This window comes from Vitis vinifera, chromosome 9, assembly GCF_030704535.1.
Source record: "Vitis vinifera cultivar Pinot Noir 40024 chromosome 9, ASM3070453v1".
Taxonomy (NCBI): domain Eukaryota; kingdom Viridiplantae; phylum Streptophyta; class Magnoliopsida; order Vitales; family Vitaceae; genus Vitis; species Vitis vinifera.
The window spans coordinates 24,222,947-24,243,820 of NC_081813.1; the positions used below are offsets into that span (position 1 = coordinate 24,222,947).

General features: G+C 38.8%; 3 protein-coding genes across 5 annotated transcripts; 1 reads left to right on the forward strand and 2 right to left on the reverse strand.

The window, feature by feature from the left end:
- Positions 1–6,190: 6,190 nt before the first annotated feature.
- LOC100263263 (DEAD-box ATP-dependent RNA helicase 21) lies at positions 6,191–9,276 on the reverse strand. The gene is given in 3 exon segments (XM_002270608.4): positions 6,191–8,446; positions 8,449–8,494; positions 8,496–9,276. Coding segments are annotated over 3 exon segments (2,127 nt in total). The 5' UTR covers positions 8,660–9,276; the 3' UTR covers positions 6,191–6,529.
- Positions 9,125–12,507, forward strand: LOC100258126 (zinc finger protein GAI-ASSOCIATED FACTOR 1). Of its 2 annotated transcripts, none has more exons than XM_059739795.1 (5): positions 9,125–9,209; positions 9,406–9,858; positions 10,040–10,518; positions 10,805–11,201; positions 11,285–12,507. In XM_059739795.1, exons 3-5 carry the CDS (start codon positions 10,356–10,358, stop codon positions 12,111–12,113), a joined length of 1,389 nt encoding a protein of 462 aa, XP_059595778.1. In that variant the 5' UTR covers positions 9,125–9,209; positions 9,406–9,858; positions 10,040–10,355; the 3' UTR covers positions 12,114–12,507. The 2 variants fall into 2 exon arrangements, with proteins under 2 accessions (XP_059595778.1, XP_059595777.1); XM_059739794.1 differs by having other exon boundaries at positions 9,183–9,293.
- A 33-nt stretch (positions 12,508–12,540) lies between these two features.
- Positions 12,541–17,352, reverse strand: LOC100251355 (protein FAR1-RELATED SEQUENCE 4). Of its 2 annotated transcripts, none has more exons than XM_002274591.4 (4): positions 17,217–17,352; positions 13,610–15,804; positions 13,448–13,504; positions 12,541–12,920 (listed from the first exon to the last, which is right to left on the reverse strand). In XM_002274591.4, the coding sequence occupies exons 2-4, from the start codon at positions 15,668–15,670 to the stop codon at positions 12,768–12,770; spliced, it is 2,271 nt and encodes a 756-aa protein (XP_002274627.1). In that variant the 5' UTR covers positions 15,671–15,804; positions 17,217–17,352; the 3' UTR covers positions 12,541–12,767. The 2 variants fall into 2 exon arrangements, with proteins under 2 accessions (XP_002274627.1, XP_010655208.1); XM_010656906.3 differs by having other exon boundaries at positions 12,541–12,917; positions 17,217–17,351.
- Positions 17,353–20,874: the final 3,522 nt, after the last annotated feature.

Sequence of the window (20,874 nt, forward strand, 5' to 3'; positions counted from 1 at the left end):
TGAGGAAAGCTTTGGAACCAAAGTATGCAAGCTGAGGAAGTCTTTATATAGTCTAAAACAGTTTCTAAGAGCATGGTTTGAGAGATTTACAAGGCTGGTTAAAAATCATGACTACAATCAAGAACAAACAGATCATACAATGTTCATGAAGCATACTAGAGGAGGTAAGATAGCCATTTTGATCGTGTATGTAGAAGACATCATCCTTACTAGGAGTGATGAAGCCGAGATAGCAAGATTGAAGAAATGCCTTGCAGCTAAATTTGAGATTAAAGACTTGCGCTCCTTACAGTATTTTTTGGGAATAGGGAATCGTTGTCACACAAAGAAAGTACGTTGTGGACCTTCTTGAGGAAACAGAAATGAGTGACGAAAAACATCTTGAAGCCGTATACAGGATCCTAAGATATTTAAAGAGTACATCCGAAATAGGTATACTGTTCAAGAAAAGTGAGTAGAGAAGTGTATAAGTATTTACCGACGTAGATTGGGTAGGTTCAGTCACAAATAAAAGATCAACTTCTGGTTATTGTGTCTTTTTTTGGGGCAATCTCATTACATGGAGAAGCAAAAAGCAAAATTTAGTAGCACAAAGTAGTGTAGAGGCAGAATTCAGAGCTATAGCAAATGGAGTGTGTGAGATATTATAGCTGAAAAAAGTTCTTGAAGAGCTTAAGTTAAATTCAAAACCTCCCATAAAATTGTTTTGTGATAAAAAGGCAACGATTAGCATAGCAAACAATCTTCAACATGATAGCACGAAACATGTCAAGATTGATAAAACTGGTCCTATCCGTATGTCATTCATCGCCACAGAACAACAGATAGCAGATGTTCTAACTAAGAGCCTTTCTAGACAAGAGTTCCAAACTCTAGTTAGCAAGTTGAGCATGATTAATATATATGCACCAAGTTGAGGGTGAGTGTAGAAATATTAGGATTATTTGTAAAGTTTCTGTTTTATTTTCCTATAAATCTGAACTGATTAAACTGATCAAATTTGGAATTTTGGATAAGGTCAAAGTTGTTGGGCTGTTCAAGTTGTTAGGTTCTAGATTTGTGGTTTTTTGTTTCAGCCTATTTATTCCCATGTAATTTCAGAACTATTGAATAAGAAGAATATCCCTTTTTCTTCTCCATTCTGCGTACAATAAGCAATTGGTCATTCTGTTAGATAGGGAAGGCTTTCCCTTCCTAAAAGACTTGTGGTGGCATAGCCCAGATTGGGGTGACAGTAAAAGACAACACGATCAGCAAACCAGGTTGAGGTGCTTAAAGGACTGGTGGGTTGGTGAGATCCACTAGCCCTAGCCCACAGTCTTTCGTAAATTGTGGGCCACATAGAAATATGGTTTCAGCCCAACCAAGAAAGGATTATGATTTACTGGGGAGATAGCAAGAATAGCTGCTCCACAACACAAAGATATGCTTATGCTCCATCACTTCCAAATAGAAATGGGTTGAATTAAATCATAAGAGTATGTGGGCTATACACTTAGGATTGTAGTTCAATTGGTTATAGTACCACCTAGTCAAGGCAGAAGCTATGGTTTCAAGCCTCTTTAGTCCCGACAGACCCAATAAATAGATTTATTCATCTTGAGGGAGGAATCTGATAATTTCAACTATCTGAACACATGTGATTCCAACAATGTTTAAGCTGTATCTGATTCTGGAAGCAAAAGTTTGGATGCAGGGGCTCTTTTACCTAGGAAAATCATACAACTACCTCATAAGGAGTTAGCTTCACCCACAAAAACATAAGCCCCTGAAGATACAAAGATTCACTTTGGGTTTTCAGTGCAAGTTGGTTTACAAATGGAAAGGAAATGAAGTCGGCTTGCTTAGTTGTGAAATGAGGCCTCTTTTTATACTCTTCAAGCTTCATGCGTTAAATGTCGTTTAGTGACAGGCACTTTTCAGAATCGTTCAACTTCTGGAGTTGCGTTCTTCAGATGTTTACAGCTTTTGACCAGCTTTGCGCCATTTAGTCAAAGAGTAGGTACCTTTGTCAGGCCGGGTTTCTGGGTCTATCTTTTTGCCTAGATGATACTAATATCGAGGGCTTGTGAGGTTGTAACTATTGGACATGGTCAGATTTTTACCCCTCCAGCCCCTATGGATCTCTACATGCAATTCGCTTACTTCAGGAAGAGCAGACAGAAAGAGGGGGCTTCGCTCTATCTGCTTCTTCCTCTACCCACAAATGAACAAATTGGATAAAAAAAAATGATTTCTTTCTTCCATGGTGACCCTGGCACTTTTGGGGAACATGAGCTGGAATTTGGCAAATGACAGTCTTCCATGGTGAACATGAGCAGATTTCTCAAGGGGAAGTCTTGTATTAGTGTAGAGGGTGGTTAGTTAGGAATGGAGTTTACTCTCTAACAAAGTTTTCTGGTGAGTAAGGAATGGTGTTTCTGGTAACCACCAAAAGTGTTTCTAGCAAAGTAAAGAGTTAATGGAGCATTTGCACAAGGGGAAAGAGAGTGAGAGCAAGAGAGAGAGGGAATGCTATATCTATACAAACATATGTGTATGTGTATGTATATTTATGTATATATATAGATAGATAGATAGAGATTGGTATTTGAGAAAATAAAGGCTAATCTTAATAGAGAAAACACCTAAGAGGAGGGGTGAATTGGGTTTTAAAAATCTTTTTCAACCACAACAAATTCAAGCAAAGGAAGCACAAATATAAAGAGATAAGGTTAGAAGAAGCAAACTCAGATTTTATAGTGGTTCGGCACCCCTTGCCTACATCAACTTTCTTCAAGCTCCTAACCGAGTGAGGGTTCCACTATACTTGAAGCTTCTAACTCCTTTACACTTGGATTCCGACTCCAATGGGCTCTTACACAATCTCTTCAAGTCTCTACTCACTTGAAGGTTCTAACACTCAAATAACAAGTTTGAATCTCTCAACCTAGCTCAACAAGGGCTCAAATGCAACTTAAATGCTAGGAAGTATCACAAGGGTGCACTAAGGAATATGCAAATGGAGATTTAATGTACCAAGGAAAGAATGAGAGTTTTTGAGGCATGAACGAGTAGACAGACAAATAAATGCAGATATTCTCTTACTCATAAATGAAGTGGAGCTCTCAATTTATAAATTTTTAGCCTCAAGAGCCAAAAATACCAAAAAACAGCCTTGACCGGTCGAGTGGGGGGTCAATTGGTTGACTAGTCGTTGGGCAATAAATGCATGGTAGGTGACCGTTAATCCTCGACCAAACCTTGACCGGGAAGGCATATCCCTCAACCGGGAATGCAAGGCTAAGCAGAGAGAAGATTTTTTGCATCTCTCAACCAAACCTCGACTGGGAAGGTATAACCAGTCGATCGGTACCCTAGCCGATTGAGCTGGTTGGCCGGTGCCTTGACCGATTCACCATTTTTGGCCCGAAAACCTATCTTTTTATGTTTTTTTTTTCTCTTCTAACACTTAGGCAAGGTCTTTAAGTAAATTAATATGTCAATTTTGGAACGATTTACCTAAGTTTCATTTGATAAAACTTAGGTTTTGATGGAAATATAATTTTAATGCATAAACCGAGTTTTTAAAGATGCATGAAAAGATATGAAAATCTTAAATGCACCCATACATTCATCTTACATATGTTTCCTATAATTAAAGGCCTTCCAAATGCCTTGATCTTATATCCATTGGGTCCTTTGATGAATTTCCAAACTAACAACTGAAATTCCTTATGATTCAAACTGATTAGCAACTTAACCATGGTTTGTTATCATCAAAACGTGAGTAGGAGAACCCTTAGGCTAACAATATTGATATACACCATCTTGTTATAATGTTCAGAGGCAAAAAGTGTTTCTAGCAAAGGCAAGAATTCATGGAATACTAGTAGAGAGTCAGAGAGAGAGAGAGAATGGCGAACGAGGCATTGCATAGAGGGGATCAGGACCACGATTTGTTAAGGAGGCTTTTCAAGATTGATGTTGCATGCAGTATCAAAGAAATTTAGAAAGTTGATATATATTATCTCCTTATTATGTTTTACAAGGTCATTGTTACACCAACAAATAAAAGAATTTCTAGCAAAGGCAAGAGTTCACAAAGCATAGCTGCTTATGGGATCTCATTGCGAATTTGTTTCTCCTCTTTAAGATTCTGCTACTGGCATCTAAAGCATGGTCTTGTACTCATCTCTTCTAAATCAAAAGCTGTTGTGATATGCTATTCATTAAATATGCTAGAAAGAAAATGAAAACCAAAAATATACCACATGATGTTCTCCCATGTCTCATCTATTATGGAGAATGTAATCATTATTGTAGGCTAAGACTTAGGCAGGCTTTATCACTTACTGGAAAATGGTGGATCACTGCACTATGATTGTCTATATTTCTATTCAAATCATAGAGAGACAACCACAATATCATTCCTAAATTTCTATTCCAATATCTGGACAATGATCTGATCTCTTGTCCCAATATCATCCTCTTTTCTCATACTCATCCTCAACATTCCAAATCAAAAAGTCATACGAAGAATAAATTAACAAGTAGATGGCACTAACAACTTTATTTGAAAGAAGCAGAGTGGAAGTAACAAGATAAAACATCACTATTTCTCTGTATCCTTTCACATTGTAAAATGTATTCTTTCTCAACAAAATGCACCATTAATAAAAATAACATTATGTGCAAAAAGAAACATCTAGGCATAAAATTATACAAACCATATTTTATTACTCAATATTTAAGCTGAAAAATTAACCTACAATATAATGGCTTCAATACCAATCCTGAGGGGATCAATTGATAACCTTCTCCTGCCAGAATGGCCACATAATTTTTTTTTTTTTTTTTTATCAATAAAACAATTCAAGAGTTACTCACTGCCTAAAAAGCCAGGACTGGTAAAAATACATTAAAAATTTTCCATTAAAACAGCCTTTAATTTCTAAAGGAATTGTGCCACCAAGAGCTTGGATGACCCTATTTAGGATTTTTTTTTTTTTTTTTTTTATCTCAGTAACTACATATCAAATGCAGAACTGTGTTGACTCACATGTTTTAAAGTAATTCTTTTAATTACGTACAGTTTCTGGTTTGCTCAAGCACCCAAAGCTCCAGAAGATGCTGATGGCACAGCGACCAAACATGACTTTATCAAAATTCAAATAAAAGCATATGCGTAGCAAAGATACAGGAGCTTACCATTGTAACCAGAATTTCCTCATTCCTGGCATTCCTAAAAGAATGTGCACAGCAGGATTCCAATAATTGGTCTCAGGCTAAGAAAATTGGAGATATTCAATTAGCTTCAAAATTGAGAATGAGAGGAAAAAATTTAAACAATGAAGATCTTAAAGAAAACATAACTATATAAGCACTAACCTGTTCTGTTGCTTAGTTTCCATTACAAGCATAAATGTATAAGTTGAAAGTATTTGCTCTAGCCGAAAAAACAAACCATTTTCCTCCATCTTTCCTCCAACTCTGAAAACACACATACATACTGCTTCAAACCTGAAATTACTTGTTTCCAATCCATTTCCATCTGGGGAAATTTTAGATTATAATGATGTGTTGCTGATGATTATGATGATGATGCATCATGGTCTCTCCAGAAAGGCTAGTTCAGAAGAATATTGAGAAATTTCATCTTCATCCAAACTAGTTTCCATAATTTGCTTTTGCTGTATTAGTAAATCCCTTAAAAAGCTTGAATACTCTAAATTTACCTTGTTACCCAAATATCCCAATATTACATAGCAATTCCATTAATGAGAAATGAATGAAAAATACAAAATAACAATCCATGATCCAACTGATCCATTTCTCATGACAGGCTTAGTAAGATCAATTTAATCTAGGTCTTTGAATATCTAACTTTTGGTATTCTCTCTCTCTCTCTCCCCCCACCCCCTCCTTTGTCTTTTTCTTTTCCATTCTTTTTCATTACAGCTAATCTACCTGATTTCAGTTGATCCTCTAGAAGAGGCATCATAGTCCATAAAGGAAAACCCAGCTAAATTACAGGTTTCAAACCAAGGCACCTAATAACTATATTAGTTCTACATTCTAAGCTATAATACATGAATTGCTATTTTAAGCTAAGGAAGTTATTAGCATAACTGAATTCAACACATTTTGATAGGATGGTAATGCATGAGATAAATTGGTATTAGATGTCAGATAAATAACAACTCCTATGTGCACATTGAAAAATAAAAATTAATCCCTTTAAATCAACTTCAGCATAAATGAACAAAAAGAAAATAAGGGATAATAGCAAATTCTCAATCAATATCATTATGAAGGTCCTTGAATTAGACGGCAACAGTGGCATAGCAGCAGCTATACCACAGAAGTACTAGCTTCATCCACTACTTTCAGCACTCTGGATTTCTTGTTATCACATTACAGACACTTCTATTCCAATCAAGAAGCAAACTCATTTCACTGTGCTTGTTGGTTTAATCTGCTAAAACGCCAAAATATGGCAAATTAAGTCAGACTTATCACTAAAGTGGCATGGGAAATTTGAAATTGCTCAGTGTGCAAAAACTGTGTCATTGCGTCTAGGTGGTCTGTCAGGAATTGATCCTGGCTTGAATTTTGAAGCCTCATGTCTTGCTAGTTCGGGAGGCACGGGACTATTACTTTGAATAAGCATCTGCTTGAGGTCATAGAAGACATCGGAATCATGCAGAGTCAAGAATGTAGTGGCCACCCCTGTCTTCCCTGCACGGCCCGTCCGTCCAATACGATGCGTGTACATCTCAATATTCCCAGGCATGTCATAGTTTATAACATGAGCAACATCAGGGATATCAATCCCACGCCCAGCCACATCTGTTGCAACCAAAACATTATATCTCTTGGTCCTAAAACCTTCAAGGCTAATTTCCCTCTGCTCTTGTGACTTTCCACCATGCAAAGTTGTCACTCGGTAGCCTGCCTTATCCAAACCCTTGGCAAGAGTATCTGTAGACTTTTTAGTGTTGATAAACACAATTGCTGTCTTATCTCCAAGTTCATCCAGCAACTTCTGCAACTTAGGCATTTTCTCTGATCCCTTCACCATAATAACATGCTGAGTGATCAGATCAGTGGCCTTTCCAGCAGTGCCAATTGTGACAACCACAGGATTTCTTAGGTACTTCCTTGCAAGCCGTTCCACAGCTGGTGGCATTGTTGCGCTGAACATATAAGTGGTCCGGTATATCTTTTTCTCATCAAGCTCTTCATCTTCATTCTCTGGCTTCAAATTGCTTGAAGGCATTGCATCCAGAACACCCACCACTTGTGGCTCAAAACCCATGTCAATCATGCGATCAGCCTCATCCAGAACAACATAATTGCATTGGTTCAAAACAGCATAACGCCTCTCCAAGCAATCAATTAAACGCCCAGGCGTTGCAATTACAACCTCACACCCTTGCCTGATCCTAAACCCTTGCTCTTCAATGGACTGACCACCTACAATAGAAACCACTTTGATACCCAAATAATGGGCAAACTTAACAGTTTCATCCTCAATCTGCTGTGCAAGTTCTCGCGTAGGGGCCATTACAACAGCATAAGGCCCTTCAGCTTCATTCTCCTCGCTTATGGGAGGGAGTCTAGAAATGTAAGTCAGCATGGGAAGCACAAATGCAGCAGTCTTACCAGAACCAGTTTCAGCAATCCCAATCACATCGCGTTGTTGCAGTCCGAGAGGAATAGCTGCCATCTGAATAGGGGAAGGAGTCTTATAGCCAGCCCTCTCCACGGCCTTGAGCAGCTCAGGACTCAATTTGCTCTCTACCCAACTCCTCATAGGGCGGGGAATCTTAGAGCCCTTGTAAGATACATTGAAATCCTCCCTAAAAATTCTCCAGTCCCTCTCAGTCATTTCCTCGAGCTTCTTTTCTGTCCAGTGGCGATCCACTCTCATATCAAAAGTATCATACAATTCGGCGGCTTGTTCCTTCTGCCTCTGAGCTGCAGCCTCCTCCGGTCTCTCCTCAACGCCCTCTTTCTTGCGAATCTCCTCTCTCATTTCTTTCTCGTTCTTGGCGGCGAGCTTTTTCTGCTCACGGCGATCCATGCCAGCACGAAACCCCCTTCCGAACAAGAGCTGAGCCTCGTGAGGGTTTTGGTAGAGTGAATTCATGTCGCGGGAGGTGTCTTCAGTGTTCTCCCAATCGAAGGAAAATCGGAACTTCTCGCTAGGCTTAATAACCCTTTTCTTAGGTTTCTTGGATCCAAGGTACTGTTCCTTGATGGATTCAAGCTCTTTCTCTCGCTCCCGCTCAGCTAGCTTCTCTAAGCGAGCGAGCCCCCGAACCTTGGCCTCTTCCTCGCGTTCCCGATCGCGGTTTCTCCGCTCTGAATCACGGTCACGGTCGCGATCGCGATCCCGGTCTCGGTCTCTGGAAGAGCGGTGGTGGCGGCTGTCCAGAGAGGGATCTGAGGGTTTGTTGGTGGAGGCGGTGTGGGAGGAGTTGTTGGCGGAGGAGGAGCGGGCTTGGAGTAGCTGTTGTTCAGCACAGCGCTTCTGTTCGGCGATTTCTTCCTGGCGACGTTGAAGGGCCAACTGTTCGCGCTGGGCTTTGGTCAAGAAGACGGGCTTCTTCATGTTGGTGGTGGTGGTGGAGGCGATGGTGGTGCTGATGTCTTCCTCAATTGATCGTTTCATAGCGTCGGCGGCGGAGCGTCGTCGCCGTCCTCCCAGAGATTCGCTTGGTTGCAGGAGGGGAAACTGGAAAGCAAGAAAAAGATAAAGACCTAGGACACACTCATGTCAGGCAAAGAAAACAAGGGTATATATATTTGCATTTCCATTTTTGACGGACCAGGGCAGTCCTAACTCCCAACCCAAAACTTGGGTGGGCTTCAGACCAAAATTTCCAACCTCTCTTCATCAGACTATCCTGCAAAGGCATTGTAAACCAACCAGTCTGCGAAGAGGAGATGCAAATTGTGGAGAAAGCAATGATTCAAGAAGATTCCTGAGGTAGAAGTTGAGGCAAAGGGCCAAGGAGTGAGGACTAGGCTCCTTAGGGCGAGATGTGAGATTCAGAGCTCGGCTGTGGCAAAATAGATAACACGGTTTTGTGCGGGTTTCAAACTTTTTTGGCCGCTGCCAAACCTGCAACTGTTACTCAAAAAAGGCTACCTGTTTTTCACTCCTATGGCCCCTATCGAACTTGCAGCATGTGGCAGATTTCAAATCCGAAGAGTAACAGGTTTGATTGCCAACTAATTCATCAAGACGTTTGTGGCCACTGCCCATCCATGGGAATCCTCCTAAGCACTTGCACCACCCATTAGTTATGCTCCCACGCCCTTTCTAATTGTTCTTAATTAATTCACACTGAAGCCGCTATTGCGCTTACATGCTTTCAGACTGAGGTTATAATCATATCCCCACTCTTTGTCCAGGCCATTACAGAAGATGGGCTGGCTCGTTGCTACTTGCTTCCACCAAGTCCAAGCTTAGTACGAGTAAATGATGGTGTGATACCCAGCAAACCCTCACCAGCTAAAAATTTACTGGAATCCTAAACAACTATCAACTACCCGTCCAACATAATAGATCGCAGAGCAAGTACCTAAAATCCTACTGGAATGACCTTGATTTTGAAGTACCAACGCCAGTTCAAATATTACTATGATACTTGTATAATTCTAATGCACCCGATATACTCATTGCATATGGACAAAGTCACTGTTCAAGCATTATAATAAGCTTACAGCATAGAAGCGCTTCAAATAATTTGATTTCATATTTGCATGCAGGGTGTAAAATATATTCAAATTCCCAAACAAAAGGACAATTAGGCATGACAAACACCAAAATACTGGTGTGGGTGCCCAGGAGGATCACCACAGAAGGTAGGCATAACATAGTAGGCTAAATTTGTCTCTTTACACGGACCTCTCTTTTGACATCCGCTTGTTTGTCCTTTTCAGATTGCCTCTAACCCTTCTGCTCATATGAATCTCTGATATTGGCAAGTTCATAACCCATGGCTTGAATTTTTTATCTTTCTAAACCTACATTTCTGCAATTCAGGTTGAAGTACTGAAAGAGACATTTTTGAGGATGTGCTGATTCCTGCTTCACCTAGCAAAAGAGACAAACAGATCCAACTCAAAATGTCCATTTATACTATATTTAATCTTAACTAATATTATTTGATACAATGATGTTATTATCAAAGAATTCTAATCCCATTCTCACTCATGTCATTAGAGGGACCATTGTCTTTGATTAGGGTTGGTATGAAATTTCTTCCTCTTTTTGTCTGCTACCCAAACCTCATCTTCTCTTAGCATATATCCTCAGCTCTGAGTCTTCCCAACGTAGGATAGAGCTGAAACTTTCAAGCATGTCGAATTTGTTTCAGGGCTTTGCACAAGTCGAACAATTGCAGAGCACCATCATTCAACAGTCTTCTAATAGAAGTCCTAATCCCAGTGAAAACGGAGCTGATGGTCCCACTCCCATCACCACTGCATTAAAGAAGAAAAGAAATCTTCCAGGGAATCCAGGCAAGTAAAGATAAATCTTGTTCAAATGCATACTGTCCATTTATTTTGGAATGCCTTGCACAAAGTTTTGGAGCATCATTTTTGTATGGAATAAAAACTGTATAGTTTCAACTCAAATTAGATTTTTTTTTCTTCTTAAATTCAGCTTGTCACTTGCAATATGGTAGTTTTAAGGGAAAAAATTTTCCAATTCAGACCAAGTCATGTCTGGTGGAATTCCCTAGTTTTATCAAGTTTAAAACCTCCCAAGATTATCAGTCATATCCTTGTGGGTGAAAATTTTCAGACCCAGATGCAGAGGTTGTAGCATTGTCACCAAGGACTCTGATGGCAACAAATAGGTACATTTGTGAGGTGTGTCACAAGGGATTCCAGAGAGATCAAAACCTTCAGCTCCATAGAAGAGGGCACAACTTGCCATGGAAGCTAAAGCAAAGGTCAAACACAGAGGTTAAGAAGAGGGTGTATGTGTGTCCGGAGCCCAACTGCGTGCATCATGACCCAAGCCGGGCTCTTGGTGACTTGACTGGAATAAAGAAGCACTTCTGCAGAAAGCACGGAGAGAAGCGATGGAAGTGTGACAAGTGCTCAAAACGTTATGCTGTTCAATCAGACTGGAAGGCACATACAAAGATATGTGGAACCAGAGAATATCGCTGTGATTGTGGTACAATCTTCTCTAGGTAGAACATTTCTTCCTGATTATAGTCTTCTTCTGAATATGATGAAAGGAAATGAGTTTTGTTGTTATGGATGCATTGTGCAGGAAGGACAGTTTCGTAACACATAGAGCTTTCTGTGATGCATCGGCGGCGGAAAATTATAAGGCAAACCAGCAAATTGCTGCCGCAGGAGGAACGCCACACAACCAGCCTCAAGTGCTGTTCTCTTCTTCGATGCCCACTTCGGAATCAAGCTCTGGTGCAAACATGTCGATGAATTTGTCAGTTTTCAACGAGAATATTGACAATATAACAAGGCCGGCATCTCTGAATTCACCTGGGCTTACCATATCAAATAACTTAAATCAGATTTTCAATCCAACAACTTCACAGGAATGTTTTGGCTCAGGAATTGGATCGAATAATTCTCCCATGGGTATTGGCTCCACTTACACATCCGCAACTGCCTTGTTGCAAAAAGCTGCTGAAATGGGTGCTAAGATAAGTGACAATTCTATCGCCCCAGTTCTTTTCAGAGGATTTACCGGATACTCTGTTGGCAGTACGAACTCATGTGGGTCGGTCCAGGAGACTTCTTCAGTAATTAGTTGCAGTATGGGACCAGTTTCTGCAACAGCAAATGGTTTATATGTGGGAAATCAAGAAACATTTAACAAGGACTTGGATGCAGTAGATGTAAGACCTAGCTATGCTGTTTCTCACAGTGGGTTATTCGACTCTTCTTTGTTTATGCAGATGAAAAATCAAAACCCTGCAGACCGGTTGGAAGAACTATTCATGGGCGATGGTGAGAAAATGACAGTTGACTTCTTAGGGGTGGAGCCTACTGCATATCCAAGTAATGGGAAGAAAAGAAGCTATGATGGTAACTTTATGGGTTTGGAGTATTCAAACACACAGCAAAACCTTTAAGCCTGCACAAATTGCGTTTAGAATGGCAAAATCATCCCAACCAGATAACTTGTGCTCCATATTTTGAATCTGTTCTAGTTGCTGCATGTTCTTTCCCTCCTCCCCCAAACCCACCGCCCCCTCCCCCCACCCCTCTTTTTTTTTCAAGAATGTGAACTTTTCCTTTTTCCTTCAGTTACAGTGAAACATAGAACCAAATGACCATACAAGTTCTCATCATGACTTATGGGTATAAAGTTAAAAGAAGCAGTACACTTCTGTGGGCTTACTGCCTAGCAACCAGTCTTGAGACTTGACCCGTTCAAAATTATTGACACTTCTGCACTAATGTAATTCTACATTCACAACGGTAGATACGAATTGTTGGAATCCTCTTAAAACAGGCAGAAAGAATAATCAAACTCAAATAGAATAGTAACATACTCAATTTAGAACAACTTACCTTTACATTCCTGGTCAACAAATGAATCCCAAACTTATGTCAACTATATCAATATCAAAGTAAAATAAAGCATAACCTAATATCAAAGCTTTACTCTCTTCCAATTTTATGTTTGACCTCTCTTAGGAACGTGCAAAATGTTAAACTCCTATTTGTACAATCCTAAGTAGCTTATATGAAAACCTTTACAAAAAACAAACCAAGAGATTGACCTAACGAGGGATACGCTTCTCGTGCAAATTTGTTGAAGCCACATTATGAAATGGTGTTGTCATGACATTCTGAAACACTGCTGGCACCATATTTTGGAACTGTGCTGGCATTACATTATGAAACTGTGCTGGCCTCATGTTGGATAATTCCTGCTACAAGCACAACAGAAAACTAACATTATTAAATTGAAAAACTTTGTTAATTAGGACTCCCCACTAGGTTAGTGACTAACAAGACTCAATTAATACTGAAGCATATCATAATTATGAATACACATATTTCATCAATAATCCTGCTTGAACAATGCTCACACAAAGACAAGCTTATAATCATCATATGAGCCATGCCTTAATGAAGTATATGCGAAATTGACATCTAACAGCCTGCATTTGTATAAGAATGAGCAGTTCAAAATATCACCCTTTTTGCTATTACAAAACCAAACCCTTCTGCCCATGCAAATGGTCATACTTAGGGCATGCCATAACTTCAATCATCATTATAACTTATCCTAGTTAAAAAAAAGAACACTCAAAGTCTATTTTTCCAATATGATATAGTAATTGCTTATATCAAATGCCATATTGCATGTCTGTTAAGTAACACCAAAACTCATCAGAAACTGATGCGATAGAAATATAGGCACCCAAGGTAGGATAAAGATGCGAGTATGACAAACCATTTGATGAAAGTTGTCTTGTGTTCCAACGCTCATCACTTCCGCCTCCAAAGGTACCTGAGAGAAACATGAAGCATACTCAAATTATTTGGCTGACATTCAGAACAACTTTCAACAGCAACACAAGTAGAAGTAAACATATCAAACACCAAACTCGCTAACCTTTCCTTTTTTGCTTGCATTATTTTCATTACTAGCCTTCTCCTTCCTAGCCTCAGCTCTCTTAGGAATCTTGTTTGTGCTGGTCAGTTTCGGATTGGGTACCTTGTCTTTAGATATGGTGTTGCTGTCTTGATTCTCTTCCTCACTTCCACAAATAGCATGAACAACCAAGTTGTTGGGTCTTGCATCAGTCTCTGCAGAGTTATTCAAACTTGCACATTGCTTTAGAGCTTCTTTTATGGCACATAGAGCAATATTGTAACTCTCTTGAGAAAGAGATCCTTCTTCACCCAATATTATGGCTCGTCGACATAAATCATCATAACGGCGGACCTTAGATTGCACCTCATCCAATTTTTCACTGATGGTATGCCTACTTGTAGCAGCATTTGTCCACCGTTGCAAAATATACTTAGATGGGATGCGAAAAACACCAGACATTTGGAGAACAACAATAGCATGCCTACAGAGATAACCTTTGTATTCAAATGAACGGCATGAACAATAAATATCTGATTTTGATTCATTCCAGTCCACTTTGAAATTCTGATCATCTTCAATGTCTCTGACAGTGTATGCAACAGTTGTCTCATCTTCATTTTCTTTCTTGAGATGACAAGCAGCTGCTCCCAAAACCTCAACTTGGAATTTCTTGAATATTTCTTGTGTGTATACTAGTGACATTTGTTTTTCAAAAGGAGATGGAGACTTCAACTCGGGTGTTTCATGCCATGCATCAAAATCTGATTTGGCTTCCTCTTCATACCTATCTTCCAGCACAAGTTTGTATTGTTCAATAAATTCTCGCAATGAAGTTTCCCCATGGACATATTTGTCAAACCAGGAGTTCAAACTTTCAGATCGTAAAGGTGGAGACAACCCAGCAAAAGATATATCTCTCATAAATGTAGGTGCCCATTGCCTGCGATCTTCATACAGTAACTGAACCCATTCATCCTCTCTAAGGTTAAATCTGTCAATTAATTTCCACCATCTATTTTCAAATTGTTCTTCCGTATATGACTGATAAATACATTTTTTAAATTTTACCATAAAGCTATCATGCCACACAGTCAAATAATCAAGCCTTCGAGGGATTTTTTCTAATATATGCCACAAACAAAAACAATGACGTGTGTCTGAAAAGACCGCTGCAATAGCTGCTTTCATGGCATTGTTTTGTTCAGTCAGTATCACTCGTGGAGCTTGTCCCCCCATTGATATAAGCCATGTTTGCATTAGCCAAAGAAAAGTATATACCGTCTCATCTGCAATCAATGCACAACCCAGCAATGTGGGTTGAATGTGATGGTTCACTCCAATAAAAAGAACTAATGGTATTTTATACTTGTCTGAGAAATATGTAGTGTCAAAAGAAACTACATCACCAAAATTAGTATAGTCATCCATGCCTTTAGCATCAACCCAGAAAACATTTCTCAATCGATGCTCTTCATTTAAGTCCACTGCATAAAAGAACTTTGGATTCTCTTCCTGCATATGCATAAAAAGCTCAAGCAGCACTTGAGCATCCCCAACTTCTAAAGTCAAACTCCGCCCTTTATCATGCTGATTTCTCATATAATTCTCTATACAATCAATGTTTTGATAAGCACTGAATTGTTTGGACCCTGCAGCTAAGATCTTCCTTCTTCGTATCCGAGCGTCATTCTTAAGTGGATCAGTACTCCTGTGGCTTCGAAAGAAATGTGCTTGGGCAGGTAAAAGCTCATGATTATGCTCCTTTACAAAAGTATAGACATACCATTTTCCATTTGGCTTTCTCTTCACATGCATGCTTGCTTTACAACCTATCTTTGGAGAAGGTCGGGGATTAATGGCATCATCAGACTGCTGCTTGTTTCCATATCTTATGCATGAAAATTTTGCATCAATAAATTCCCTTGATGCTCTAGAACGACGACTGCTCAACTTAGCAGTACCAAACCCCACAGATTTAGCATATTCTTTATAAAATGCATATGCAGCCTCATGTGATTCAAATTCCATATCATCACGAGGCTCTACGATTGCACTCTCCATGATAATATTAGAATCCATTATTGTAGCAGGATCATTCAGACCCACATCACATCCATCATGCGCTTCTCCCCCAAAAGCTTTCCACACAATTTTCCCATAAATATTGCTCAATGTTTTCTGCTGTGTATCTCAAAAGCCCATTTCAAAGACACCTAAATGAAACAACATACACATGTATGGATCAAAATAAATATAAGATAAAGTTTTCCTGGGGAAAAAAAGATGGATTTTACATATAAGGTGGTTACCATTTCTCTAATTTAATTATGAAATAAATTCTACCAATAAAGAAATCCAGTATGTTCAACATATCAAGAGTTTGCAGACTTTTTTCTAACCAAGATACCCATATGATATCATCACTTATTTCCCTTCATATTCCATGTCTTTGTTACTTGATTATAATAGTCATAACAAATTCACCTTAGATGTCATAATAAATCACGTTTTTATTATCTGTCGGTAATAACAGATAAAATTAAATTCATTTTACTTATTTTGCACTTTAAAGTTCTTTCTTTTCTTCTTTTAAGATACGAGTTTTTACATTTTTGTTGCTCTTCCTTTTTTTTTCTTTTTCCAAGGGTTCTATTTACATTGGGATTTATTGGTGACATGGTGGGCACCATTTATGTTTCCATGGTAAAATTAATGAAAGTTAATTCAAGCCAAATCTTTTTTGTATATAATTGTACAAGATAAGGTTCACAGTTAATTTACCTATCAAAAAAAAAAAAAAAAGATAAAGATAAAGTTCACAGTTAATTTGACAAAAATTCTAGTGTGAGCTTAGCTCATTGTGAAATCCTAGAATTCAAATTTTTCAGCAATAGCATTGACAAGGTAGAAGCATTCAAAGAGAAGCTCTAGCCCAGTGTTTCATTTCCAAGATATAGCAATAAAATAAAATAACAGTTTCATTCCTATGTTATCTCACATATTTTGCAAATCTCAGGTCAACTAGGCTAAACAGTAGTGTGAGTTTTAAGCAAAATGGCATTTTTCTGTATTCCCCCAAATCCTCAGTGTGAAAATTTTCCAATTCAAAATTATAATTCCTTTTCTCTTTTTTTTTTTCTGCATCTAAATTTATTTTTGTATTAGAAAGCGTTCTCAAATCGCAACAGACGGTCAATCTAATAAAAGTTTCAGAGCTGCAATCAAAACTTGCAATAGTTCCACGGCAGTGCAAAGGTAAACCTAGAATTCAAACTTCCAGCAATAGCATTCCCGAGTTATAAAACACCGAAAATGAAAATCAAGCCCTCTGTTTTCTTACCAAGAAAATGCAGAAAAATAAAAGAAACCACATTTCGATTCCTATGTCATCTCTCACTTTTTTTGCTGCCAAAAATCCAAAACGAAAACAAGAAAAAAAAAAAAAAAAAAAAAGATCCACTAGGCCAAAGAATCACATGAGCTTTAGGTAAAGTGCCTTTTTCTGTGTTCTTGAGCCCTAGATGGTGAAAATTTAAGATTAAAAAATTCCTGTCTTTTTCTCATTTTTCCTTTGCATCCAAACGAAGTCAATTCATGGAATTGGGAATAGAGATTGGAACGGTACCTTGAACTATCGATGGAATCGCAGCGTTTGGAGAAGAATGATTGAATGCTTTTCTGAATGGAGATCAGGTCTTCTCGTGCTGCTAGCAAATTCTAACGCGAGAGCATCAGTCAGATGATAATGGGCTGAGGCAGGGCCGGCCCAATTTTTTAACTAGTGAAGTGTTAGAAGCCTCGTAATTAAAAGCCCGGTCAACTTCAATCCAATCTCATAAGTTCAAAACAAGAACCAACCGAAAATGGTAATAATGAGGTATAAGCGCCGACAGTTTTCTATTTTAAAAAAATTAAGATATAAAAACTTTTATTGCTTCAAATTTAAGAATTTTTAAAAGTAATATTTAAGAAAATAACATAAATTTATATATATAAAAATTTCTATATTTGATATTGAAATTATTAGTGCATTAGGTCACTTAATTTAAGTTAGACTTTTCCTAAATTACTGTGTCTTAAGGTTATTGTGTAATCAATCGGGATGACACAGGTTATATAGAGAGGTTCAAAAAAGGTTAATTGTGATCAATTATGGCAAGAAGTGGAGCCAAAAGGGTTTTACAAATTAGTTTTGAAAACTACACGAACGCTTGCTTGTAGTAGCGTTCAAGTGCTGGAGAGTGCTGAATAGCTCAAGCCCTCAAAAGAAAAAAATTTGATTTCATCCACTGGGGCATTTGCCTTATCAAAAATGTTTTTGCTTTTTGATATAAACTTTGAAAAGCCTAAGTATAGGCTTTTGACATCCCAAATTCTTAAAAGTTTGTTTTATCATGGGTTCATGAAGAGATCTAGATTCCTTCATGTATTAAAGTAATCCATTGGGAAGCAGGGCTCGGGGATAACATCCATTGGATGCATCAAGATAATTTTTATGTCTGCATGGTCCTTGGGAGACCGTGTGGATAATTTTTCACATAAAAATCTCGTTGTATTATATATGGTTGATTTCTCTTTTCATTCCCTAAATATTAAAAAGGAATCAAAAATAAAAAATTTATTTTTATTTATTTATTTAAAAGAAGTATATCGAATTGAGACCTTAGGAATAACATTAAGAATAAAAAGTAAAAAAAACAACAGCTTTCACCTTGTATAGTTGAAGGACTATTTAATTTCTTTAAGCTATTAGAACCATATAAATTATAATTTGACTTGGTTTTTATGGAATGGTATTATGGACCCCGCATTTCGGCTCATGCGTTTCCCACTCAATGGCGAGCTTGATTTTCATTTTGAAAAATGATTTTATTTATTAAAAGAATGACTTGGAGTCGCCACTTATTTTTGTTTTATTTTTAAAGGGGTAAACAAAATAAGAAAGAAAACCCTAGGTGTGACTCCTTGTTTTGGAAAAGGTTGGTCTACGAAAAACCGGATCGGGTTCGGGGGTCAGATTACTTATCGGGAAGGTACGGTAAAGACCGTAGCACCCCTCTAAGTCCCTAAAGTTGGGTCTCTACTAATAAAATGAAGCAATCATGGCAATTGATGAGGGAATCAATGAATACTCAGAGTGATCATGCACATGTGAGAATCTAAACATGCATACAGAAAATGACCCGAGCGGATGTGGATGCGTACCTGGGCAGTGATCCATAAAACGCTATTAGAGGATCCGGACATGTCTGACCGGGGAAGTTGAATCGCCCTCCTCTCCCATCCGGCATCAGGCGCCGGATGTGAAATATCCGGAGAAGGTGGAACGTCGGCGGACATAATTCCGGATATGAGATATCCAGAGAAGGTTGAGCGTCGGCCGAACAGAATTCCGGATGTGATATATCCGGAGAAGGTGGAATGTCAGGGCGGACAAAATTCCGAATGTGAGATATCCGGAGAAGGTGGAATGTCGGCGGACAGAATTCCGGATGTGAGATATCTGAAGAAGGTTGAGTGTCGGCCGGACAGAATTCCGGATGTGAGATATCCGGAGAAGGCTGAACGTCGGCCGGACAGAATTCCGGATGTGAGATATCCGAAGAAGGTTGAACGTCGGCCGGACAGAATTCTTTCCCGGGTGGAATGAGCTATGCCGCGCGTCGCAAGGGGGATCGTCTACGTGTGCAAAGGAGAGAGAGCCACGTGGCGTATTTTAGGGAGGATCCCACAGGTAGGTAAAGGTTTAGAGAGAGAAACGGGTTTGGTGGTATGGTTAAATGGGTGTACACATGGGTATGGTAGAACATGGTTATGAGTAGCATGAAGGATGGGTATGGGTTGTATGGATATGGAGGCTTAGGTGAGTGGTTTTAATGGGTATGTGAAGGAATGAAGGATAGCATGCACCCGTGAGACTCCATGTAAGTGAGGGAGTCGGATGGAGAATGAATGAGAGGAAAATGGGTGTGGTGGAGGATGCTTGATTCCTGCAAGCTTGAGTGAGGAAATGGGTATGGCTGACGCGAACAGTGAAGAAGGCGTAGGCATGTGGTAACCGTGTTATTCATCATGAGAACATGAAGCCTTTGCTTGGACAAGTTAAACTTTTCTCCATGCACATGGGCCATTTACAAGAGAAAAAAAAAAACGAGAGCAGCAAAGAGGACCAAAACAGAGCATATATGGGCAGATAATCACATTCAACCCAAAACCATCTTGTAGCTCTGGATCGAACTAACAAGCTCTTTCCCTGCTCTCCGCGACTCCGCCTGGGCCTCCTTTCCAGCAAATCCCAGCCACCTCCAGAACGCTTTTTCTTTCCTTTTCTCCTTCAGTCAAAAACCCTCTCCTTCAGTCAAAAACTCTCTTTCAGTAAAAAACTCTCCTCCTTTTCCTTCCCAACTGCTCTCCTCTTCTAGCCATCAGCCCCGTCTCCATTCTCAACCACCACCATGGCAAGGTGGTGGTGCCTTTCACCATGCGTCCCATGCATGTGCCGTTGGTAGCCGTCCCCCACCCCTAAAAAACGAAAATTTTACTCCTCCGGGTGGCCTGTTAAAAGGGGTCTACAGGTATATTGCAAACATAATTATACCAATAAAATTTGTTAATAATTTTCACAAGTTTAGAGTGCAAAATTATTCTAAAAAGTCTTTCAAGATCTTTTAATTTGAAAATAATGTACTCATGTGACCGAAATATTTATCAAACAATAAATAGACCATCTTAGATAATATTCATCTCTATTTAAGTTGATACCTATACCTTTTACTTGGGAAGCTAGTCTTCTTATATTATGTGAAAGTGAAAAACACTATAATTACATACTCAAGTTGAGAAGAATCCACATTCGGACACAACCACCGTAGATTTCTTACATGGGTTAAAAAAACACAACCTATGACTTTGGGTTGGATCATGTTTTAGTAAGAAAAATGACATGTTAGTCTTGTATGGGCAACCAATTAGATACAACTTATTTAATCATATTAAAATTTTAATTATAGAGTCAATCAAATAGAGATTAAAAAGATAAGGATTGTTTGTTTGTTTAGCTTGGGCTGGTTCATAGATCTTTGGGCTTTGATTCTTGAGGAATAAAGAATATACAAATAAAGTATGGGAATTGATATTCCATTTAAGCACCTTTTTCTAGCACTGGTTGGATGGAAGAGCTTAAGATGACGGTAAGGCATAAACCTTAGAAACAACTATGTTATAATTATCTACGCTCGCATTACACCCATTATGTAGCACCTAGAGAATTATTAGCTAGTGTT

Coding starts and splice junctions, on each gene's coding strand:
- LOC100258126 (XM_059739795.1), top strand. CDS start 10,356: ATGTCGAATTTGTTTCAGGGCTTTGCACAAGTCGAACAATTGCAGAGC. Junction 10,519..10,804: donor AAATCTTCCAGGGAATCCAG/GCAAGTAAAGAT, acceptor GAAAATTTTCAG/ACCCAGATGCAGAGGTTGTA. Junction 11,202..11,284: donor TGTGGTACAATCTTCTCTAG/GTAGAACATTTC, acceptor TGCATTGTGCAG/GAAGGACAGTTTCGTAACAC.
- LOC100251355 (XM_002274591.4), bottom strand. CDS start 15,670: ATGGATTCTAATATTATCATGGAGAGTGCAATCGTAGAGCCTCGTGAT. Junction 13,505..13,609: donor ATGCAAGCAAAAAAGGAAAG/GTTAGCGAGTTT, acceptor TGTTTCTCTCAG/GTACCTTTGGAGGCGGAAGT. Junction 12,921..13,447: donor AAGACAACTTTCATCAAATG/GTTTGTCATACT, acceptor TTGTGCTTGTAG/CAGGAATTATCCAACATGAG.